At 44.9% G+C, this 25,980-nt stretch overlaps 1 protein-coding gene across 1 annotated transcript in view; it reads left to right on the forward strand.

Moving 5' to 3' along the window:
• The first annotated feature begins 1,048 nt into the window (after nt 1-1,048).
• SLC25A24 (solute carrier family 25 member 24) overlaps nt 1,049-25,980 on the forward strand; it is a 41,399-nt gene continuing 16,467 nt past the window's right edge. Inside the window, exons 1-4 of the mRNA XM_054037642.1 lie at nt 1,049-1,418; nt 20,857-20,983; nt 21,692-21,779; nt 22,576-22,687. Of these exons, the coding sequence (XP_053893617.1) occupies nt 1,236-1,418; nt 20,857-20,983; nt 21,692-21,779; nt 22,576-22,687 (510 nt within the window). The 5' untranslated portion in view covers nt 1,049-1,235. The remainder of the gene's footprint in view (nt 1,419-20,856; nt 20,984-21,691; nt 21,780-22,575; nt 22,688-25,980) is intronic.

The raw sequence follows: 25,980 nt of genomic DNA on the forward strand, positions 1-25,980 counted from the left end.
AACAGACTACAAACAAAATGAAACTATCTTAATTGTCAAAGTTACATAAAGTGCAAAAAGTAAAAGTAAATTGGATATAGCAAATTATTTTTAGTTTTGTAATGTAAAGCATTAGTAGCATAATCAGGGTTTTTTTTAAAATGTGAACTTCAACCTGGCAGTTTCCCTTTAACCACTTCCCATTGTGTTTTATAATATTCATTCTGAAATTAGTATCACATAAATGCCCAGACTCAGTGTTGGTGTGTGTAGTATGTAAAAGCCTATGAATCTTACTATATGTGCTCTATTACCACAGTATCCGAGTGCCTCACAGTCTTTAATGTATTCTCTTCACAATACCGTGTGAAGTATGATCTCCATTTTCCAATGGAGATGCTCTAAGTGGCCTCCAGGAGGTGTCCCACAAACAATGCCCATCCTGACCGTTCTGGTCAGCACTTCGAACTCTGAGGGGACTGAGGTACAAGACTAACCTAAGATCACAGAAGTGTGCAGGGAATTAAACGCTAGTCTACTGAGTCCCGAGGCACCCTAACCACTGGACCATCCTTCCTCTCCATGCAGAAGAAAAGAGAGACAATAGTCACCATAAATGGAAAGACCAAGGACAGCAGAAAATGTGGATGAATACAGTTTGAAATAAACAGAGTATCTGCAGGGTCCCACCTTGCTAAGCCCTGACCCGCTGCACGCACTGGTACAGGGGGCTGTAGTTGGGTTTCAGTGAACGGGGAGCTTCCATTACCTGGGTGTCCCTGGCCTACAGGTGATGTTAAGAACTCTCTGTTTCCAGCGCAGCTTTCCCGTATCGACCCTTCTTCTCCAGCTGTCCCGTGTAGCTCATCCCAGCCGCCGCACCCTGCTCCGCCATCGCCGCCGCCTGAAGCGAGAGGGGCTGACACTGCACAGGCTGGTCCCGCCCCTCCTTGAGCAACCCCGCCCGCCGCAGCTCTCCCATCCCCCCCGCACACCCGTCATTGCGGCGGCTTCCTTGGCTCGCCTGGCCCAGCCCGGCCCAGCCCAGCAGCCGGCTCCGTTGCTCAGGGAGGAGAGTAACGCCCCGCCCAGCCTGTGGCGAGGCAGGCCCAGGGAGCCGCCCTTCCCCTTCCCGCTGCACTCCCTGGCTGCTCCTGCCGGGCTTGCCTAGGCTCTGGTCTCTCCTTCCCCGCTCCCCCCTGACTGCCTGCGTCTCCGGCCCGCTTCCCGCCGCTCCGCCCGTCCCCAGCGGCACCATGTTTCGCTTCCTGCGGGGCTTGGTGCTCCCCGAGGCTGCCTGCGAAGAAGCCAACAACAGCTCCAGGTACGAGAACCTCTTCAAGAAGCTGGACCTCAATGAAGACGGGAGAGTGGACGTCGCCGAGCTCCATGAGGGCCTTAAAGCCCTGGGCATCCCCCTGGGCAAAGATGCAGAAGAGGTAGGGGCTGGGTGGGGCTGGGGCCGGAATGTGTGTGAGAAGAGGTGTCTCCTGTGAAAAAACTCTGGCCTTCGAGGCAGTGAGCAGGCACTGGCCTCTGCAGTAGTGCGTGGGATGTCCCCAGTGACCACTCGCCTCTGGCCAGTGTGCAGAATGGGGCCCAGCCCGCCCAGGAGACTGTCTACACTACAGAGTTTTGTTGGCAAAAGGCAACTTTTGTCAACAAAACAATGGATGGAGGTGTACATACTGCAAGGCTCCTCCCGCCGGCAAAACTCTCCTGCTTTGCCAACAAAATAAAACTATCTCGACATGAGGCGTAGAGTTTTTTTTGCGGCAAAGTTAGATGGACAAAGTGTCAGTGGAGACACCACGCTTGGTTTCGATGCTGTAAGTGGCCTCCAGGAGGTGTCCCACAATGCCCATCCTGATGGTTCTGGTCAGCAGTTCAAACTCTGATGCCCTGCACCCAGGTACACAGGCATCTCCCCATTTCCCCCTGCTTTTAAAGCCAGCTGCTGCAAAGCTCTTTGTCTTTCCCTGAATAGTACGATTACTCCCCAGCTGTTTTTTTATTTGTTTGCTCTGTTGCCCATTTCAGATCCCTTCTGCCCTGCGGAGGGGTACAAGGCCAAACCCATTAGAAGAAGCAGGCCTTATAACCAAAATGGAACTACATTTCTAAAGTCATTTTGCTATATTTAGATATATCTTGTAAAAGAAGGGCTAGATCCTCCTCCAATATGTGTTAGTGTAAATCAGGAGTAACTCATTTGAAGTCCGTGGAGTTACAGTAGTCTAGGTGAAAGGAGAGACAGGCCTAAAATATGCAAATCTTTTTGTCAGGGTTCTGGTGGGAAACAATTTTTTTCCTTTTAATATGTCTAATTTAGATATCTTAGGCCAGACAATTTTTTAAATAAAATGCCAGGACTGCTCGAGTCATTAGCTCTTTATAACCCCAGTCTTTGAAATGGATCTGCATTTCAGTGGGACTCGGTGCTGTCATAATGGTACACTTGTGTGCATTTAATTCAGGACTGAGGCCTGTGTTTTTAATTCCTTAGTATACAGTTTTTATTGTAGGAACTATCATGTATAGGCTCTCTGTAAGGCTGTAAATAGATTAAATGTCCTGAGTCAACATTTTATTAATAGCTTGGCAGTTGGTCATTCTGTGGGCAGTTGGGCTTGGTCTTGCTCACAGTGTGTCATCTTTGGTATCTCGCCACCCCTTGTTGCATGATACCTGATAGCACATTCCAGGCCCAGCATAATAAAGAGAATGATTTGCTGATTTTGGCCCTGGCTGTACAATTTGCATCTCTCTGCTTGCATGATCTGAGTCATGGCAGTGTAAATTCCTCTTGGGCAGCAGATAAGAAAAGTTTTAGTACCCTCACCCGTCAGCCTCCGTGTCAGTGGGGTGAACATTAGCACTGGCTACTGAAGAGGAGATGCAAGTAGAAATGATGGACATGAGCCTGGCCAATGGAGAGTTAAAATACTTTTTTTAGTTTATATGTTTATAGGACACATTCCATGACTTCACACACACACAACCCCAAAACATTCATACTTCACTGTGTTGTGATGTTCTTGTTGACTCATTGCACTTGCATGCGCTTTACTGTCAGTGATATAATTTCATTTATGAATATAAAAATCTGACTATATTACAGAAATACCATGGGCCAGATTCTTAGCTGGTGAAAATCACCCTAGCTGCACTGAGTTTCATAGAGCTATGCTGAGTTACACCAGTTGGCTAGGGGTATATTGTGAAATGGCTTATCATACATAATCCTATGGATAAGAATCTTCTTATGGTACGGTGATTTTATTCTGAGAAGGCAACATTTGATCCAATGTGTGTGACTTTTAATTAGATCTCCTTGTTAGCCAAAGCTGGGGAGATTGGCCTTACTAGGATAGCTAATCTTAAAAGTTTTCCTTTGTTTTAGTTATCTTCAATTTGTATTGACTTTCCAAATTTTGTTATCAAATTTTGTTATCAAACCTGAGTTTAGTTTGGCAAGATGGATAACTCTATCCAGTGTCACATACACAGTGTATCTCAGACGTCTGTGTAACACAGGGGAGGGCAAACTACAGCCTGCGGGCTGGATCCGGCCTGTCAGGGCTTTCAATAGGGCTCCCTGCCTGCCCTGGCCCTGCGCCGCTCCCAGAAGCGGTTGGCACCACATCCCTGCAGCCCCTGGGTGGGTTGGGGGGGCAGAGGGCTCCGTGCACTGCCCTTGCCTGCAGGTACTGCCCCCCACAACTCCCGTTGACCGGGAACGGGGAACCACAGTCAATGGGAGCTCCGGGGGTGGTACCCGCAGGCGAGGGCAGCATGTGGCGAAGCCCCACCCCACCGCCAGGAGCCACTGCTGGACATGCTGGCCACTTCCGGGAGCGACACGGGACCAGGGCAGGCAGGGAGCCTGCCTTAGCCCTGCTGTGCGCCGCTGTCACCCAGGAGCCGTTCAAGGTAAGCGGTGTCGGGCTGGAACCCACACCCCTTCCTGCACCCCAAGCCCATGCCTTGAGCCTCTTCCTGCACATTGTACCCTCTCCCGCACCCCTGCCCCAGCCATACACTCATGGCCCTGCATACAATTTCCCCACCCAGATGTGGCCCTCGAGCCAAAAAGCTTGCCCAACCCGATGTAACATAACCATAGTGTAACATTATGCATTTCTCTCATTTTTATTATATGGAATAAATAATTTGTTTTTTAATAATGCCATGAGTTATTGATTAGGCCTCCACTTATGGGAAAAAACTGGTGTGTGTGGGTGTGTGGATGTGTGCACTTATCTTACAAAGAGAATGGGAAACCAGGACAAAGTGGCCTAATCATAATGTTACATATAGTGTGTATTCTTAAAACTCATCACTTTCAAGTTGATCTTGAATAAATAAAAGATTACCATACTTAAAGGAGCTTTTAGCTTCCTGACTGTCCTTGGTATTCATTCATATTCTATATTGTCATTACCCAAGGCAATTTATTAATATTCATACAGGACAATAAAACAAGATATGCACTTTTGAGACAGAAACACATATCATATGGCCTCCAAATCAGAGGGATTGATTTTGTTTTCAGTTGTGAGAGTGCAAATCCAGAGCAGGTCCACCAAAGTGAATGGAGTAACAACTGTGTAAAATAGGTGCAAGTGAGACCAGTACTGGATGCGTTGAATTAGAAAATCTGATTTAGTTGCAGTGTTCAAAACCATAATTGCAATGGGTGGATTTGTGTTCTTTATTTTTTATCAGTTACTGAAGGGAGGGACGGTACAGTCTGTTTGCTTAACTATGAGAATTGTCAGTTTTAAATTGCATACCAGCAGTGAATGTCAATCCTACTTTGTATGCTCATTATTGAAAACCTGTTGCACCAGTTTCATGCCTGTAGTAAAGTTGGCCTTTTACCTGGTGCAGGGGATGAAGAGTGTGTGTGTGTGTGTGCGGGGGGAGGGAGCACGTTAGGGACCCAGATTTTCTCATATTTAAGGGAAACGGAATGTTTAATTTCTCTACCTACGGCACTGAAAACCCCATTTCTAAGGTTATAAGTAAAAAAGTTTTATCATGGCAACCTCCTAATAATTGTGTCAGCCTCTCCAGTTTTGCTTGATAACTTTTACATATGGAAAAGCTGAATCAAATGTAGAGACTGAGAATCTCTCTGCCAAGTACTGCTCAGTTACATGAGTGTAAATTGGAAATAAATCCATTGAAATCAGTGGAGTTACCTGAATTTACAGTGATGTGACTGAGAGCAGAAATTCTTCCCTTCCTTTAGCGGCTACAAAATTAAAAAACAAAACAGAACAGAAAAACCCTACCTTCCATAAGTCATGCCATGCATGCAAGGGTGGGAAAAATATATGGAATGCACTCAACTTCCTGTATGTTGGTTGTTTTAAACTTAGGCTGTACTGTAGAAATAGCCTATGTCAGCAAAATGTATGTTGCTCAGGGGTGTGAACATTCCACCCCTCTGAGCGACGTAGGCTACACTGACATAAGCATTTATGTGCACAGCGAGAGAGCTTCTCCCTACACCCTGGGCATGTCTACACTACAAAATTATTTCGACCTAAGTTATGTCAGCATACAGCTGCCGCAGTAATTAAATTGCATTTGCACATCCATTCTACGCTCCTTCTCCCACCAACATAGCTTATGCCGCTTACAGAGGTGGCTTTTTTTTTTTTATGCCTAGACGAGAGCTCTCTCCCATCAGTATAGAGCGTCTTCAACAGATGCACTAGAATTGCGCAGCTGTACCGGTGCAACTGTGCCACAGGTAGCCTCACCTCCCGTTCTTTTCCTGTGCTTAGGTAGCTACTCAGTTTCTTCTGTCCTTTTTCTGAGTTTAAACAAAGTAAAATTGTCCTGTTCTGGTGCTTTGTTTCACTTCAAGTCTTAGACTTGGTCTACCCTACAAATGTATGTTGGTATAACTACGTCACTCAGGGATGTGGAAAGTCCACATCCCTGAGTGACATGGTTATATCGACATAGCACTGTCTATACTGAGGGTTATGTCATCAGGAGGACTTCTCCTGTCAACATAGCTACTGCCTCTCAGGGCGGTGGAGTACCTGTGCTGATGGGAGAAGCTCTCCCATTGGCTTAGATAGCATCTTCTCTAAGTGATACGGCAGCACAGCTGCACTGATGTAGACAAGCTCTAAGGCCTGGTCTATGCTATGGAGTCAAGTTGATGCAAGGCAGCTTGTGTAAATTTAGCTCCCACTGGCATAACTACTCCACTACACTGATTTAATACCTCCACCTCCATGAGAGGCGTAGAGTCAGTATTGATGTAGTACAGTAAAAGCTGTTTTATCCGGCATGTTGAGGGAATGGTGGAAGCTGGAAAGTGAAAAATGCCATTTAACTAAGAGGGAGGGAGTTTGGGTGCAGGAGGGGGCTTGGGGCAGCGAGTTGAGGCATGGGAGGGGGTGCAGGGTGCCTGATCCGGGGGGCGCTGACATTGGGCAGCTCCCTGCAAGTGGAGACCTGTCCCAGCTGCTCCTGGGTGGAGGCATGGCAGGCAGCTCTGTGCGCTGCCCCGCCCTGCCCAAAGTGCTAGCCCCACAGCTCCCATTGACTGGGAACCGCGGCCAATGGGAGCTGCGGGGGCGGCACCTGCAGGTGGCGGTAGCACACAGAGCCACCTGCCATGCCTCTGCCTAGGAGGAGCCGGGACAGGTGGCTGCTTGCATGGAGCCAACCGAGGTGAGCGCTCCCCCCCCCCCTGTATCTGGCATCCCGTACCACCTCCTGCACCACAACCTGCTGCCCCAAGCCCCCTCCTGCACCCAAACTCTCTCCCAGAGCCTGTGCTCCACACCCTCTCCTGTGCCCCAACACCTGCTGACCTGGCGCCAACCGGACTATAAACAGGAATTTCAATGAAGATCTGAAATGCCAATTTATTGAGTTTTCCAGTTGGTGAAGTGCCGGATAAAACAGCTTTTACTGTAATTAGGTCGACGCAGTATCAGCGTAGACTCTGCATTGCTTACAGCGACTGCTACCGGCTTGCAGAAGCTGTCCCACAATGCACTGAAGTGACAGTATAGTCTGTACAAGCACTCCTGATGAGGACATGCACCACCGACCCAAGAAGAGCATAGTGTGGACATGCAAAAGCGATATAATTACTGTGATGGCTGTATGCTGATGTAACTTAGGTCAGCATAATTTTGTAGTGTAGACATGCCCAAGGTGTATACAAATGCAAATTCAGTGCATAAAATTAAGTGCACATATAAGTCTTTGCAGGATTGGGGCCTATGAAAAGATAAATCTCATGCTTCATGGTGTAAGTTAACTACTTGAATGGTTCAAGAAGAAATTTCCCTTTCATATTAAAGTATTATATAATTGGCCTCTTGCATAAGGAGGGATAGGGTATCTGGATTCTTCTAAAGAAGCATCAGATAAAGGTCACTGTCCATTTTGGGTTAATGGACTATATGGTATGCTCTGGCATTTCCTCTTCCCCTGTTCTCATTCAACTTTATTCATTTCCAATATTTGATCAAACATTCTGGCAAGTGAAATAACATTGTAGCTATATGAGGATTTATGTGCACAGCCCTTAATTCATCTCACAAAAGGACCCCATAGAGCACACTAATAAAACATGAGGAATTGACAGTCTACTTGTCCTTCATCTTGTCAATTTGCAACAGACCAAACCCAGACTTCTTAAAAATTATAAATGTGCATATATGAAAAGCTGCCAGAATGGCACTGATTAGTTTGTAGTAAATACTACTTCCCAGAATCAAGTGGAGGTACAGATCACATTACAAAGTTGCGCAAAAGCCAAATCGACACACTATTTCAAATCAAACAAAGAGGAAATGCAATATGGCCACAGTATCGTATAGCTTTCCATAGACCGCATTAACTATAATAATACCGTTAATGCACAGTCATTCTGAATAGTGGAAAAAATCCTTTTGCTGAGAAGCAAAAGGAAAATAAATACGGATTTCTTTTTAAAATGAGAGAGAGAGAAAAACTGGGACCAGATCCTCAGCTGGTGTAAGTTAGTGTAGCTCCGGTGATCTGATCTACTCAGAATACACTGAAGGTGTTAAACTAGCATCCCATAAACAATGCATTTACATGTAGAGTTCTATTTCTAGTTCTACGTGAATAACGTAGCTGAAGTCGAAGTACCTTAGTTCGAACTTACTGCGGGTCCAGATGCGGCAGGCGGGCTCCCCCGTCGACTCTGCGTACTCCTCTCGCGGAGCAGGAGTACCGGCGTTGACGGCGAGCACTTCCGGGATCGATTTATCGCGTCTAGACAAGACACGATAAATCGATCCCAGAAGATCAATTGCTTACCGCTGGACCTGGAGGTAAGTATAGACCTACCCTCTTATGCTGTGCTACTTCAGATTCTTGGCAACTTTTAACTCCCAATCCATGAGACTGAGAGCAGGTCTACACTAGCAGTGCTACATCGGTGCAGCTGTACCGAGGCAGCTGTGCCACTGTAGCATGTCTGGTGATGCTGTATGCCAACAGGAGAGCGCACTCCCATTGGCATAATTACTCCACTTCCATGAGAGGCGGAACCTCTGGTGACATAGCGCTGGTGTGGACAGCGCTTAGGTCACTGTAACTTGCATCGCTCAGGAGGGTGTCGTTTTCACACCCTGGCAAAGTAAGTTAGATCAACTTAAGCAGTAGTGTAGACCTGCCCTCAGTTGAGAGAGTTAATCCAGGCTTTACAATGCCTTTTCTGCATGCCATACATAGCAAACTCATGGGATTGGCATCTGATTCGCTAGGCTCATTTTGTGGATTTTGTTGCTTGGCATGGACTGGTGAAAAGATCTCTTGCTCCCTAGTACTGTAAGAAGGGAGAGCTTCAGGTCAATAAATGGTGTAAAGTGCTAACAGGGACAAAGTTGTCATATAGTGATCAGCATCGCACATTTATATATCATGGTTCCTTCAAGCTTCTTGGATGGATGGATGTCAATTTTGGGAACAGGAAGAGACCACTGCATATATTTTAAATGACAGCAGTACTCCTGGGAAGGAAGGGAAATAATCCAAAATACAATGTCTGGATAGGTAAGCCTGGCCTCAGGTTCATTTGGGTTTGAAAGGATCTGTACTGGAACTATCCCTCAGCCAGTGCAATGTGGAAATACTGATTTATTTATAGAGTTGTATTTAATAGTGTCATTTACAGAGTTCCATAAGTGTTCTTTACAGATAGGACAAGGGGCCAAAGTTAGCCTTGGTGTTAGGGGTACACATCCACTGAAGACAGTGGAGTTGCACTCACTTAAGCAGGGTTGAATTTGATCCAAGAAGCTTGCAGTCTAATACAGAGGTAACATTAGACTAGGATGCAAAGTTAGATGATCCCATATGAAGGGATATTCAGTAAGCAAGCTTTCCTTCTGCTATACCCCCTCTTCAGTCTAGGGAAAACCTGTGAAACAAGTGGTCAGTATACATGACCTGCCTGGTTTTAATATTTAACGTGAAAACATCTGGTCACAGCTGGGAAGATAGTTACTGTTCTTATTGTGGTGCTGTTTTGATCTTGGCTTTTTTGTAATGCATTTGCAGCACTGCACTCTATTTACTAGTCATAGTTTACGGAAAGATCATGAGTCACTAATTGCACCAATTAAGAGTCTTTAAATGCTGTTTCTTTGTCCTTATTTTCTCCTCTAGATGAAGAGGCAGGAAGTTGGAAACACCCAGCAATCTCTTGGTGACTTCTGACTTTTAAGCATTCATAAGATTTAATTAATCAGTTAAAATAACAAGTTAATTTGATTGAGAATTATTTTATAAAACAAAACCAGCCTCCTCACCCACCACTTCTTTATTTTGGAACAATGATAAATTCTGAATGTGAAAAAGTTTCCCTTTATTTAAAAATCATAGTTACAATACTTTAATAGTGACATTTTCAGGGATTTAAAAGAAAAATCTACATACAAATATAAAATAACTTCTATCCTCTTCTACTGTGTAGGTACCATCATGTTGAAAATATCAGTGGGTCATAATTGTACCACTCAGTAATCTAACAATGTGCCAGGTCAGTTATAAAGGTATCAGGTGCAAAATATTTAGTGGCTTATTTAAGAGAGACTGTTGCAGGTTTACCTTGTTTGGCAATGAATATTGTTTGTTTATTAACAACAAATCATAGCTGTGGATGTAGCTGAGAATACTGGGGAAAATTAAACACTGCAGCATTCTTACCTATTTCCCCAACCCAAGTTTTTTATTTCTTCTAGTGTTTCATTCCACCTCCAAATGCTTGGGCTTGTGTTGCCTTAGTGTGCTAGGTTGAGAAAAGGTGAAACAGAGTTAGCTGTTTGTACAAAAGGCACCAGAAGCAGAAGAACAGTGACAAACTGTTCATTTGTTAGAAACCACAGCTTGAATGGTATAACATGTCAGAACTGGATGTTCAGTCAAAAAGTGGAAGGCCTTGATATTAAAATACAAATAGACAAACAAAAGGCAATTTTAAGGTTTGTGTACCATTAAATCTGCTGGTGCGCTCAACTAGTAGTTATCAGCATTGTTGCTATGTCTCGTGTAATATCTTTATTGCTTGGGTTCAAAGTTTCAGACAGTGAGTCGTGAAATGGCATGCCTTGGGGAAACATGCAAACAACATTTTTTTTCCCTTGCTGTTGGACCTAACCAAGGGTGTGGTGAGCCAACAGCAAGTCTGTACCAGGAAATAGCAGGCTAGCTCTCCTGGCAGCTCAGGCTACCAGCCTCATCATTTGCCTCCCTAAGCCTCTGTTGTCTGGTTCTGGGGAGTAACAGGGAGGAGCCTGCATTGTAATTCATCTAATTACCCCTTATGGGGAAAGCTGGAGAGCAAGAGGAAGCAGCAGGCAGGTTCCAGGAGGACAGGAAGATAGAAAACTATGTCTGGTACCAGTCTACACGTGCAATGAAATAGAAATTTGGTGGCAAAAGTGTTGAAACCTGTGGAATCTTAGAAAAATGCCAAATTCTGCAACCACAGAATAGCAGAGTCCATGGGGCCCTCATTGAGGTGAAGGAGCAATTCATATCTCAGAGTTATTGTTTCAGGTTCTCTGTAGACTCAAGCAGGCATCACTGCATTGTCTATACTCACAAAATACATGGGCTGCAGCCTATAATGAATTTCTGATCTTCCAAGCATTGCTGCTCTCTTCTTTTTGTTTTTAAATTTAGGGCAGAGAGGGGAAGGAAGAAGCTTTTAGTTTTGGAATATAAATTCTGGTTGTTTTTCAGTTTCTTTCATAATCAAGTCATTTTGTTTTCTGTGGTGTAGCTTCACAGTCAAATATCTGGGTCTGTTCCCAGTGCTAAGTTGGGGGCGGGGAGAAATAGAGCACTGTGCACCCCGTCTATTTTCAAAGTCTGACACATTTAAAAAAAATTAAAAACATACCTTAAAAATGTGTAAATTAACTGCATTCACGACCTATTTATTTTCAAACACATGCTTTGAATTCTGAAGAGCCATTGCAATTAAATTTGTATTTAGGACACTATCCAGTTTCCACTGAAGATAATAGGGAGTCCCTTTATCTGATGTTGGTTTGCCAGAATGAAAACTGCTCACTGGATGTATGTATTGGCCTGCTACATGCCAATTAGCTTAGCCTAGAGAGCATATCAAATGGGTTGATGAGAATTTTGCCCCAGTATCTGAGGATAAATTGACCTATTATGTGTGTCAGCCTATCAAAAACCAGGTTATCTGTATTTTTTTTTTTAAAAGCTTATGGTCCTTTTCATGTGTAAATAAGGATCAGTCGTGCAGCTATCTGATTGGCACACTTTTCCACAATTCATCTAAATAAATGTTGTCTTTAAAAATTTCCTTTTATTATTATTTATAGAAATGATATAGTGTATAAATAACACACACCACTATATTCTGGCATCATGAAAATAATTCAATTATTGTTCTTGCACTCATGAGTGATTGCTCTTCTCATATGACAAATGAATTAACAAATTACTACATGGCAAATGAATTAACAGATAATCAACTAATTTGCTTCTGATACCAGATTTTCAAACAGTTGGTGTCACAAATGAAGTATGTGCTGTAAGATGTCCACCAGCAGGAAGCGCAGAAATGTCGGCTTCAAGCCAAAACTTTATCTCAAAAATAAATTGTAGATTGTATAGATTGAAAGAAGATTTTCATCCTAGGAACTTCCAGACTTCTAGGGTGAGCAAAATGGATGATCCTTCTTTTGAAACACACCTCCTCCTCCCCCTCCTCAATCCCCCCTTCCATCTCTGCCATGTCAAAGTGGTTTGGAGAGGCTCAGACTGTGGCAAATGATTGTAAAGACAAAATTAGGGAGTCCACATTTATAACTTTCTGCTGACTTCCATATAAAATGTGTTGAGTTTATAAGTAAAATTTATGTTTTCTAATTGCAAGCCCTACAAACTCAACCAGGAATTTCTATTCTCTCGGACTCTCTTGTTCTCCAGTAATAGAGATTCTATAATTGGAACTTAGTTAGTTAGCATTCTGTTGCAGCTATGAGCCAAAACATAATCTTGATCATTTTCCCATAGGGGTGTGTGGGGAGGGGAGGGGGTGCACACAGAAGTATGGAGTAGTAATTTATTTTAGTCAATGAAGCATTTGGAATATAAACATGTTTATTGGTTTAGACAGTGCTACTTCTAGATAGACAAGGTGGACGAGGTGTAATATCTTTTATTGGATCAACTTCTGTTGGTGAGAGAGACCCGCTTTTGAGCTTACACAGAGCACTTCTTCAGGCCAAGCTTGAAAGCTTGTTGGTCTAATAAAAGATAGTACCTCATCCACCTTGTCTCTCTCTAATATCATGGGACCAACATGGCTACAACAACACTGCATACCACTTCTAGATGTCACATTTCTGACCAGAACTTCAGTGTAACAACCTTTTTCTATAAAGGACTAATCCAGAAAACAGACTCTTATCTCCTAACTAAGAAAGTCAGTGACAAGAAATCTGTTGATGAACTTCTGAGTGATGTTATTAGTAATGACAGAATCTGGAAGGACCAACCACACTGATAAGGGTGTTTGAGTGAGCTCAGCTTGGGTGTCCCTCATCAACCAGTTGTTGCTAAAAGGAATGAAGTTATAGCCATAATCTACAGTGTATTAAGAGCAGTAATACTGAAACAAGTTGTACCCTGCAGTCAGTTAAGAATAGTTGATATAGTGCAAAATAAAATGTATAGTTGTTTTTAAACTGTGCACAGTTTGCCATGCTAGAGGAAGGCATGTAAGTCACTTTTTATTTATTTCATAACTGAGTGCCATGTGACCTTCCCCTTCTAAATATTTATTCACAATTGTCTAATCTCATGAATTTTGTTCAGAAGATCAAAAATGTTTAAAACTTCAAATATGGGCATAGATTGCTTTAGTGGAAGGGTTGGGGAAGAAGAAAGAGACAGTTAACATACCAAGATGTTTTAGAGATCTCCTCCTGGCCTGTACACCTAGCACATGATAAATTTTTAGTTTTCTTTAAGATCAGTAGATTCTTTGGATGAATCTTATTGGGCTACTCATTCTTGGAATGTGCTTTTTATTTCAAGGCATGGCTACACTTGCAAATGTAGAGCGCTTTGAGTTAAACCAGCCTTCGGAGAACGCAATAGGGAAAGCGCTGCAGTCTGTCCACACTGACAGCTGCAAGCGCACTGGCGTGGCCACATTTGCGGCACTTACAGCAGCATTGGGAGCAGTGCATTATGGGCAGCTACCCCACAGAGCACCTCTTCCCATTCTGGCACTGTGGCTTGTGGGAAGGGGGGGCATTCTGGGTCCTGTCCCAATGCCCATGATGCATCAGTTCGCATCCCAACAATCCCCGTGTTTCCATCCATATTTGGTGCCATCTTTCAACGTTTTTTTGTACTGCGCGCTCTGTCTTCCCTTTCAGTCTGCGGGAATGGAGCCCGAACTGCTGAGGAATATGCTGACGAGTCTTGCCAGCACGTCATGTTTGGCAGTCGAGTTACTCCTTAAGATCCAAATAGACAGTGAGGACTCTGACGATGATATCGACTCGAGTAACGCATATGACACGAGATTGCTTGTGGCATTCACGGACATGCTCACCACCGTGGAACGCCGCTTTTGGGCACAGGAAACAAGCACTGAGTGGTGGGATCACATTGTCATGCAAGTCTGGGATGACGAGCAATGGCTGCAGAACTTTCGGATGAGAAAAGCTACTTTCATGAGGCTGTGTGATGAGCTCGCCCCCACCCTGCGGTGCAAGGACACGAGATTGAGAGCTTCCCTGACGATGGAGAAGCAGGTGGCTATTGCAATCTGGAAGCTGGCAACTCTAGACAGCTACTGATCGGTCGCTAACCAGTTTGGAGTGGGAAAGTCAACAGTTGGAATCGTGTTGATGCAAGTTTGCAAGGGCATTAATTGCATCTTGCTCACAAGAACCATGACTCTGGGTAACGTGCATGACATTGTGGCTGGCTTTGCACAAATGGGTTTCCCTAACTGCGGAGGGGCGATAGATGGGATGCATATTCCAATTCTGGCATCAGCCCACCTAGCCTCCGAGTATGTTAATCGGAAGGGGTATTTCTCTATGGTTCTCTAGGCGCTTGTGGATCACCGTGGGCATTTCATTGACATTAACTCAGGCTGGCCTGGAAAGGTGCATGACGCACGTATCTTTCGGAACACTGGCCTGTTCAGGAAGCTGTAAGCCGGAACTCTTTTTCCCAGACCAGAAGATCACAGTAGGGGAAGTCTAAATGTCCATTGTGATCCTTGGAGACCCCGCTTACCCTTTAATGCCGTGGCTCATGAAACCCTACACAGGGAACCTTGACAGCAGCAAGGAGCGGTTCAACAACAGGCTGAGCCAGTGCAGAATGACTATAGAGTTTGCTTTTGGCCGTTTAAAGGGCTACTGGTGCTCTCTGTATGGGAAGTTGGACCTGGCTGATGACAACATCCCCGCAGTTATATCCGCGTGCTGTACCTGCCATAACATTTGTGAAGGGAAGGGTGAAAGATTCACTCAGGCATGGAACTCGGAGGTTCAACACCTGGAAGCTGAATTCAAACAGCCAGAGACTGGGGCTATTAGAGGGGCCCAGCATGGGGCTGCAAGGATTAGGGATGCCTTGAGGGAGCAATTAGAGGTTGAAAGCCACCAGTAATGTTTGGTGCCCTGCATGGGAGTGAAGTGCAGTGGTTCCAATGTTAGTAGGAATCTGTGTTTGCTACGCTGACTTGCAGGGCCTGTTGCTTTCCTGGGCCAAGGTATCTTTTACTTTATGCAATAATAATAATGTTTTCAAAGCCAAAAAATCCATTTATTGAAAAGAAACACCACTGCTTGGGAAACAGAAAGGGCAAGGGGGTGGGGTGGGGACCGGTACAATCACAGATTTGCATATGTCCTGTTATCATACTCAACCTTCCTGTCTGGAGTGCTGTGCAATGAGTGCTGCACTTCAGGATGGTTGTAATGCATGGTAATGGGGGTTGAGTGCAGTGGGTAAAGGTCGTAGTTTTCAGGGCTGGGTGGTGAAGCTACAGGTGTTGGAGACAGCTGGTGGCGATAACCTGGATGTTGGGGAAAGTGGGTTGGAGGTGACATGTGGGCACAAGGGAAAGAGTTTTGGGACACGGGCTGCGGGGGGTGAGGGGGGCGTGGTAGTGCTCCGCCTGCATGGCTACGAGTGCCTGGATCAAGTCTGCTTGGTGCTCCATGATGCTTATCAGTTGATCCGTACTTTGCTGCTGGAGCTCTGCGCTTTTGTACCAGCACTCCTCGTTCTGTTGGCGGATCCTTTCACTCTCCCTCCACTCCTGCACTTTTAGATTCTCGTTAAGGGACTACTGCATTACTTCATGCAGCATGTCTTCTTTGCTTCTATGGTCCCTCTTCCTAATTCTTTGCAGTCTTTCGGCTGGTGATAACATGGACGGCTGAGATCTCAAGACTGCATCTGTAAAGGCAAAATACAACACTTAACAGAGGCAGCATTGTTCACACCAGACAGAGCAATGATTCCCCCGTACTTAAGGGCAAGCACAGTCTACATCAGGGGTCGGCAACGTTTGGCACGCGGCTCACCAGGGTAAGAACCCTAGCAGGCCGGGCCAGTTTATTTACCTGCTGACGCAGCAGGTTCGGCCGATTGCGGCCCCCAATGGCCGCGGTTCGCCGTCCCGGGCCAATGGGGGCGGCGGAAAGCGGCGCAGGCGAGTGATGTGCTGGCCGTGGCTTCCCGCCACCCCCATTGGCCCGGGACGGCAAACCGCGGCCATTGGGGGCCGCGATCGGCCGAACCTGCCGCGTCAGCAGGTAAATAAACTGGCCAGCCCGCTAGGGTGCTTACCCTGGCGAGCCGCGAGCCAAACGTTGCCGACCCCTGGTCTACACAATAGCATAATTTGCCTGTCCCAAAGCAAGCGCACACAACCCACGGGAGCCCCAAAATGGTGACTAAGCACAGGGTCAAGGAGGACTGATTGTTTCACAGCTGTACTGTCCTCTGGGTTTCTGTGCCTTGGGGAGAGCCAACAGCTGCAGGGGGTCCCTATACTGAACACTGTCCCCACATTTTCCACAGGAGTTCATCCTGGAAGATATCTTGCTGCTGAGGTGACCTGGGAAGCAAGGGAGGGTCTTCTACTATAATGCGGCTTCTGCCCTGGCCCATATGCAGCTTGCCTGTGTGCAGCAACGATCCCCCCACCCCTCATAGCACAGTGGTGCGGACATGTTAGCCTGATTGGGACAAGGACCACAGTGGCTCTCCCAAGAAACCTGCGCAAGCGCATTGCCCAAGTTCTGGATGAGACCTTTGAAGAGATCACTGAAGCCGATTACCATGATGTGAGAGAGCACATCAACGCCCTATTCTGCATCTAGGCATACAGCCCTAACCCTCCTCGCCCCAAGAGCCCACACTGAATAACTTCCTTCCCAAAATAAAAGTTGCTTACCGGAAACCTCCTCTGGTGTTTGTCCTTCCCCAAGCACCGGCCACCGCGACTGGCCACCTTCCTCCTGGCTTGAGAACAGCTCCTGGCTGCATGCATCTAGGGATTCCAGGGTGTCTTCCTTCTCCTCAGTACCCTCACTCCTGCTTTCCTCCTTCTGCCTTGTTAAACTGGGCTCTGAAGTGTCCATTGTGGTCCTCGGAGTGGAGGTGGGGTCGCCCCCAAGTATCGCGTCCAGCTCTTTGTAGAAATAGCAGGTCATGGGGGCACCACCGGAGCGGTGGTTTGCCTTGTGGGCTTTGCGGTAGGCATTCCGCAGCTCCTTCACTTTAACTCTGCACTGCAGTGTGTCCCAGTCATGGCCCCTTTCCATCATGTCCCTTGATATCTGCCCGAAGGTACCGTAATTCCTACGGCTGGAGCGTAGCTGAAACTGGACAGCTTCCTCCCCCCCCAAACACTGGGGAGTGCTCCATACTGGGGATTGCCTGGTGCATGGAGGCATGGTCACCTGGAAAGATGCGCTGAGAGCACTCCAAGCCTGGCTGAGCAAACAGGAAGGGGATTTTCAAAATTCCCAGAGAATTTAAAGGACGGGTCTGATGGTTGGTCACCTGAGGGCAGGGCAGTAGAGTTCAAAGTGATGACCAGAGTGGCTAGAACAAGAATTGTGGGACACTTCTGGAGGCCAATCAGAGCGCATTAACAGACCAGGGCATCCACATTGGCGGCGCTTCAGCGGGGGCACATCAAATGTTATTCCACTTGCCAAGGTGGATTACCAGGAGCGCTCTAGCCGCGGAGTCCGGGTGCTCTATGTGCCTTGCCAGTGTGGACGCATCATGAGTTAAAGCGCCCAGGGCTGCTTTAATACGCTCTAAATCACAAGTGTAGCCATGCCATCAGTAAGTTGTAACTGGTTACAGCGGAATGAGCACTCATTGCATATTGAGTGATTTTGTCTCCAGATCAAAATAAGCAATGTGGTTTCAGTAAAATGTCATAGTTCAGAATAGCCATACAAATTTGTACCGAGATTGATTACCTACCTATATAAGTGCCATAGGTATGCAAGGCATTTTACGACAAGGCCTGCATAAGATCCTGTGGTAATATAATTCATACAGATAACAGTACATGAGTGGGTGGCTAAGGTAAGTAGAATGGAACTGATGCGGACGTTCTTGGGAGACCATTTTTGTTTTAGTGCATGTAAACCCTGATTTGCAATTACTTGAGTCATGTTAGGTTCTTGGTTCATTTGTTTTATAATCCCATCCTATTCAGGAGCAGGAGTGGCAATGGGGAGTGCCAGAGTGCAGACAAGCCATAAATTGGCAGGGATGTTGTATTTATACAATGAGCACATTTGGATGTAACTGGTTGTCACAGATCCTAGCAAGCAATGCCTCCTGGCCATCCACTAGAGCCACAGTGAGAGGAATCCAAAGCCTCTGTGCTAGGGTCTCCTGGGGTGTATTAAGCTTCTGGAGCCTCAGCAGGCTGCATCATTGGCTCCTCCCTGAGCTTTTCTATCACATTTCCTGGGTACTGACCCTCAGTCTGCTATCACTCCTCAGAAATGGAGCTCCTCAGCCCACCTGTCCTAGGCCCCTAGGACTAGTGCTGGCCTGTGAGAGACCCCAGTTACTCAAACACACACCTCTCCCAGAGCTCCATCCCAAAGGTGTGAAACTTCTGGTTATAATTTAACTCTCTTAGGGGCACACAGCAGTTGTCAAGCAGTCAACACACACAAACTATGCACAGAGTCTAACAACTTTATGTTCTTTTATGGTTAAAGTACAGGAGAGTACAGATTATACAAACCACTGACACTAAATGCATGTCCCTACCTCAGTTTTCTCACCACTCCAGGGCATTCTTTGGGGTTGGATTGTTGTCCCTTGGGGCCATCTGGGTGCAGGAAAGCAGGTAGGGCCCCCTTTCCTAATGAGGCTGCTACATGCTGGGTGACCTCTTCCTCCTGGAGCTCCTTACTCAGCTTCTGACCCCTTCTTTCTCTTGCCTCATGCTTCCTCTTCTTGTCTGGCTCCCCTATTCCTGTGTGTTTCTTTATTTAAACCCCTCTTGGTTACCTGATCTCTTTTGTTCCACTGCTTCTACCACCCCCACTATCTTTGGAGGTGTTAAGCTAAAACTGGATTTCTAAAGCTTCAGTTACTTTATATCATGTCCTTTTGTGAGTTTCAGTACTATTGTTAACCTTAAGTATTTCCCACTTTCCCTGGCTTGTATGTATCTGCTACAGGCCCTGTCAGCAATAGTGGATCCACATACATATAGACACTCATAATACAGCAGTTTTTCATAATACAGCTTCACAATATCAATCTGAATTCATAAATTGTACAGATATAGCCCTGATTCATCACACTTGTATGAAAATATTTAAACTAGAAACACATTCATTCTTATTTTTTTTTTTTTTTTTTTTTTTTTTAGCAGAGATTTCAAACGTACCATGAGGTGCTTTGAAATATATTCTTCAGAATTCTGCTCTCAGATCAGGCTCTGATCCCCTGAGTGCATCTCTAATTCTGTATTCTGTCTCATTAGGAACTCTACATGTGCCAGGAGAGTGGAATATAGGCATTCATATCCATCCTGAAGTATGAGAGCAGAACTTCACCTTAAACTCTATACTCTAATCAGTGATTCTCAAACTTTATTCATTTACATCCTACCTTAAATTTTTTTGTGTGAAGTCAACATCAAGCTCCTGTACCACAGTTTGGAACCCCTGCTCCAAGAGATTAGCATGCTACAACTCCCCATTGTCTCACTTCTTTACACTTAAGCAGGGCAAAGTGTTGAATGTAGACTAAATGTCTAGTAAGGGCTTGGCTACACTTGCAAGTTAGAGCGCATTAAAGCAGCCCCAGGCGCCCTAACTCCCGACCCGTCCACACTGGCAAGGCACTTGGAGTGCCTGGACTCTGCAGCTAGAGCACTCCTGGTAATCCACCTCCATGAGAAACATAATGCTTGTTGCGCCTCAGCTGAAACGCCCCAGCATCAGTGTGAACGAGGTATTGCATTACTGCGCTTTGATCGGCCTCCAGAAACGTCCCATAATCCCCTTAAGTCAAGTGGCCACTCTTGTAATTGTTTTGGAATTGGCTGCTTGCTGTGAGTGCGTGAGAGAGAGGCGGGGGGAAGAGGGGTCTGAACTTACAAGACAGCATGCTGACACACTCTCAGCACTCTCTTCCCCCCACATACACACAACACACTCCCGGTCATACTCCACCCTACCCCCCGCATTTGAAAAGCATGTTGCAGCCACTTGAACGCTGGGATAGCTACCACAATGCACTGCTCTTTGTGGTGTTGCAAGAGCTGCTAATGTGGCCACGCCAGTGTGCTTCCAACTGAGAGTGTAAACACTCGGCAGCGTTTTCCCTGCTGCGGTCTCCGAAGGCTGGATAACTCCCAGCGCTCTACATCTGCAAGTGTAGCCATGCCCTAAGTAAGATCACAACTTGAATCCAGTTCATCCCTGTGTCAAACATGTATTTATATAGGCTGTATTTAACCCTTAGATAATTTCATAGGTAGAACTACATTTAAGAGTGTGTTTTATTTGTCTCAATGTGTCTTATCATTGCTTCCTAACGACTGTCTTACAGACAGTCATTTTAGTATAAAATGGAAGTAGCAATACTTTCCTACCCAGCGTGGGTGTGTTGAAGTTCAATTGGGGGTCAGTTTTAGAGAGCGAGGAAAAGTGTTTCTTTCCCAAACTCTACCAATGTGAGATGCCTGTAACAGTTGATTGTGCAGATCTTAATATTACAAAGCACTTTTCTTTCATTCATTTTTGATCAATAATATTTCCTTCATTATTTTTCTCTCAACAGAAAATTTTTAAAACTGGAGATTCTAACAAGGATGGGCAGCTGGACTTCAAAGAATTTATGCAGTACCTTAAAGACCATGAGAAAAAAATGAAACTAGCGTTTAAGAGTCTGGACAAAAACAATGATGGTATGTCTTTATTTTCACCTGACCTGGGGTGCAAAAACCTGTTTGAAAGAAAAATGTGTGATACCAATTACTGAACTAGATTTCAGAATAATTCAGTACAAGATGGTTATTTCCCCAAAACATTCAAGGACCTAAATATATTGTTTGTAATGTAAATATTGATTGTAATAAATGGAGGTAAATTTTTTTTGTTGGAGTGTAAAATTTGCTGAGATGGAACTTGTATTGCTAATATGGAACTTATATCCTCTCCAATTAATTTCCATTGGAGTAGGAGCAGGCTCATAATTTTGATTGCGTATCCACATCATAGTCAAATAACTAATTATATAAGGATTATATTCTCCTCCAGTTAACAGCCTTCAAGATGGCAGACCTAAGGAATTTTGCCCTACAGCTAGAGGAGCTGTGAGGAAGTCACTAGTTGGAAAAATATATTTTTCCCTCTTTGATAAAGGGAGACTGACTCACTGGGTGTTTGTGATGCACTGATGTATTACAAAGACTGAGCAGATATTATCCAATTATATCATTTAGGACTTCAGTGTAAAAGTGTATTAAATGGTCTGTGCTGCTTTGTTTGTACTAAATGATAGTTTAAAGACTTCCCAAATCTTTAAGTAAAACAAAGATCATTGTCATGTGAGTTTACATACCAAGATCTGAAGAAGCTTTTAACTTGCACATATTTTCTTTTAATGCTTTAAGGAAAAATTGAAGCGTCAGAGATTGTCCAGTCTCTCAAGATATTGGGTATAAATATTTCAGAACAACAGGCAGAAAAGATTCTAAAAAGGTCAGAAACTATTCTTATTTCTAGTCAGTGTTTGTGACTTTGTGTATTCTTCAAATGATTGTTCATAAACATGTTTACATAATTCCAAATCAGATGTAAAAGGATAATTTTTAATCAAAGATAACTATTGATTAGCAAAGTACAACACTGTCTAATTTTTATTTTCATATTAATTTAAGACTGAATCGGAGTCATGCTAATATTTAGGTATCACACCTATCTGCATAACCAATAGTAGTTGGCCTCCAGTTTAACAATAAAAACATGCTCTATTTTCCTTTTTTAGAGGACTAAAGAGCCAGGCATACCCTTCCAAATGTGATAGTATAGTAGAATTCCTATTCTACTAAGTATTTGAGTTCATAAAATTGAAAGATTCATAAATCGAACATCTCAAACTTACAGTAGGTATGGTGCATAAGTTGTAGCATGGTGCACTGCATTGTTTTATTGTCCTTCAAACCACTGCAGAGTGTGATTTCCAATGCATTGAAGACATTGGAAATGTGAAGGGATGTCAACTTGTTTTTCATTAATGTGATTTTTATTATGTCCGCTTACCCTTCCCCCACACCTCAGTTGGGAAAAACGGTTTGTGTTACTGAACAGTTATAAGATTGGTATCCACTGCTGTATGTGGATTTTCACACTCGTGTGAGGACTGGTTTGCATTGGTTCACAGGACTTTAAGCCTGAAAAAGTTTGCAGGTAGAGTAACCCGATATTTTATTTATTTATTACTATTTTCCAGACACAATTTAAAATTTTGCATACTTTTGTTTTGTTTTAATTTCAGCATTGATGCTGATGGGACAATGTCAGTGGACTGGAATGAGTGGCGGGATCACTTTTTATTTAACCCAGCTACAGACATTGAGGAAATAATCCGTTACTGGAAACATTCTACTGTAAGTTCAGCTTGTATTTTAAAGGAGATCTATTTTATGTAGATATATTTGTGTGTGAGAGATTATCCCGTATCTTTGACTCCTCACCTGGATTCTGCTTCCAAATCCATCTCTGCCAGAACTAATTTTAGAACTTCAAACCTTCTGAGAAGCTTTAGATAGCTGGTATAGTTTGTGTTTTTTTCCTCCCCAGATGTGGTGGTCTTATCCCATCTTCCTGCCCCAAACATCCTTGTGTGAATATGAGTATTTAGTCCTGGATCAGTGAAAAGTCTAAGGTCTGGAATCTTGCCAACCATTAGGACTAGAAATAAGTACTTTGTCCCTTTGGAGAGGCCTCACAAAACAATGTCACATAATAGTAAATCCTTTTTCTAGTTACTATGTGAATTTTATAACTGACTGTTGCTTTCGTGTGATCATACAAGTTGGAGAAGTATTTTAGCTGTTTCAGAATATTGGTATTGTGTCAGCAGTTTCATTTAACCAGCAATTTTATCATAAAGTTCACAAAATTGCTAATTTCATGTAGACTTTAGGTGTGTGTTTGCACACATACATGTACATGCTCTCTGTAGAATTTTAAGTAAGAAGAATAGAATAGGTAATGGCAGGAAGTAATGCACTACATTTGTCTCAGCCTTGGTAAGTTCAATTCCTCAAGAGTGGAGATCTTATTTTATTAATAATTCTTTCATATGCAAGCAATGTGAAGTTATAGGTAACCCTCCAGTAAAATATTGCATGTGCACAAATAAATAATTTGACAGAATGACCGTGATCATTTACAGGAAAGTTAAGACCACATGGCTAAAAACTGTAATTACTTTAAATATAATGAGATCATTTGAATCCTTAAGGATCTGTCAGCCTTTTCATGATAAAAACTTGCTTATAGGTGTTTACAATTTTGGTTGATTTGCAGTACACAATCCCAACCTGAGGATAATTTTATAGTTAAAAGTTGGAGGAGAATATTCTTTGACCTTTATTAAGCTATGAAACTGTAAGAAGAAAACTACTCTTCATAGTTTTCTATTTTAAAACCAGGCTAAACGTATATACCTGCCCTGGTTGATTTCACAATGGGAGTATCACATGGTTAATAACATCCAGCTATCCTCTTAAATGCCTCGCCAAAAGAAAACATGAGGCAAATATATGAAATTGGATAGTTCTGGGTCTATACTATTTAGTGAAAAATGCCCAAGATTTTTTCTGTTTCTTAAATGATGAAAATTACAAGTTCTTTTTCTGGTTATTATGGAACCTCCTCATCTAATCCTAAGTTAGGGTTACCATTCGTCCGGATTTACCCGGACATGTCCTCCTTTTTGTTCTAAAAATAGCGTCCGGGGGGAATTTGTAAAACACTCAAAATGTCCGGGATTCCCCCCCTCCCCCGGCAGAGCAGAGCGAGCAGCTGGGAGGGCTGCAGGAAAGTCCCGGGCTGGACTCTGGAGCAGCTGTAGAGGAGCCGGATCCGCCCTGCATTCTGAGCCGGCAGCTCCTTTGCAGCCCAGTCCGGCAGCACTGTGCAGGGCCAGGGACCGGGTTTTGTTGTGCTGGGGAGCGCAGCCATGTGTCCGGCTCGGCTCGCACAGAGCCCAACACCCTGTTCTGAGCAGCAGGGTAAGGGGGCCAGGGAGGTTCTGGAGGGGGCAATCAAGAAACGGGGGGGGGGGGCTTTTTGGGGAGAGTGGAGAAAGTTTTGGGCAGTCAGGGTACAGGTAGGGGGTAGGGTCCTGGGGGGCAGTTGGGGGGGGTCTTAGGAGGGGGCAGTTAGGGGACAAGGAACAGGGAGTCTTAGGTAGGGGGTGGGGTTCTGGAGGGCAGTTAGGAGCAGGGGTCCCAGGAGGGGGCAGTCAGGGGACAAGGAGCGGGGGGGTGGGGAGCTGGGAGTTCTGGGGGGGGGCTGTCAGGGGGCAGGAGTGGGGAGAGGGATCGGAGCAGTCAGGGGACAGGGAGCAGAGGGGTTTAGATGGGTTGGGAGTTCTCGGGGGGGGCTGTCAGGGGGCAGGAGTGTGGAGAGGGATCGGAGCAGTCAGGGGACAGGGAGCAGAGGGGTTTAGATGGGTTGGGAGTTCTCGGGGGGGCTATCAGGGGGCAGGAGTGGGGAGAGGGATCGGAGCAGTCAGGGGACAGGGAGCAGAGGGGTTTAGATGGGTTGGGAGTTCTGGGGGGGGCTGTCAGGGGGTGGGGAGTGGTTGGATGGGGCGTGGGAGTCCCAGGGGTCTGTCTGGGGGTGGGGGTGTGGATAAGGGTTGGGGCAGTCAGGGGACAAGAGGCAGGGAGGCTTAGATAGGGAGTGAAGTCCTGGGGGGCAGTTAGGGGCAGGGGTCCCAGGAGGGGGCAGTCAGGGGACAAGGAACGGGGGGAGGGTTGGGGGTTCTGGGGGGGCGGGAAGTGGGAGGGGCAGGGGCGGGGCTAGGGCGGGGCTCCTCCCGTCCTCTTTTTTGCTTGCTGAAATATGGTAACCCTACCTAAGTATTCAGTTTAGAAGTGTTCCATGAGTTCTACAATTGTTGCAGTTGGCCTACTTGGTCATCAGCTGAATTCCAGTTACCACAGCAACACAGGTGGTGCCCTACGTAGGCAAAATGTTTGAAATCTTGTTTCAGTTTCTCACGGTAACAGCCTTTTGAAAACTATTTTTATTTTAAAATTGAAGGCTCTTAGTTCTGATTGGACTCTGGTGAGCAGGAATCTAAATTAGCATAGGAGTGTTGTGGGCTGGCTATTGTAATAACTTTTATACAGTAAAATCCCAAAAGGTGACTTTAGCTTTCTTTCTTTTTTTTTAGGCTTAGGTGTAAGGTGATATTAGTGTCCAGTGCATATAAGGCCAAATTCTGGCAGGTGCTATTAATATAGGCACAAACTAGAACACCCAATCAACATTTTCAAAAGTAACTGGTGATTTTGGGGGCTTCCATTTTGGATGTGCAACTGGAAACCCCTTACATGGACCAGATTTTCATGGCTGGTCTAGACTTCAAAGTTATCTTGGCTTAACTACATTGCTCAGGGTTGTGAAAAATTTCATGCCCTGTACGATTTAATTAAGCTAACCCAAGCCCTGGTGTTCATCACTAGTTCAACAGAATTCTTCGGTTGTTGAGGTGGATTTTCTACAGCAATGGAAGAACCCTTTCTGTTGTTGTAAGTGTGTCTATGTTACAGTGGCACAGTTGTAACTGTGCTGCTGTAGCGTTTCTAATGTACACATACTCTACATTAGAGTGTTGAGCACCCACCCTTTGGGAATCAGGCCCTTTTAAGATGTCTCTAAT

This window comes from Malaclemys terrapin, chromosome 8 (assembly GCF_027887155.1).
Source record: "Malaclemys terrapin pileata isolate rMalTer1 chromosome 8, rMalTer1.hap1, whole genome shotgun sequence".
NCBI lineage: Eukaryota > Metazoa > Chordata > Testudines > Emydidae > Malaclemys > Malaclemys terrapin.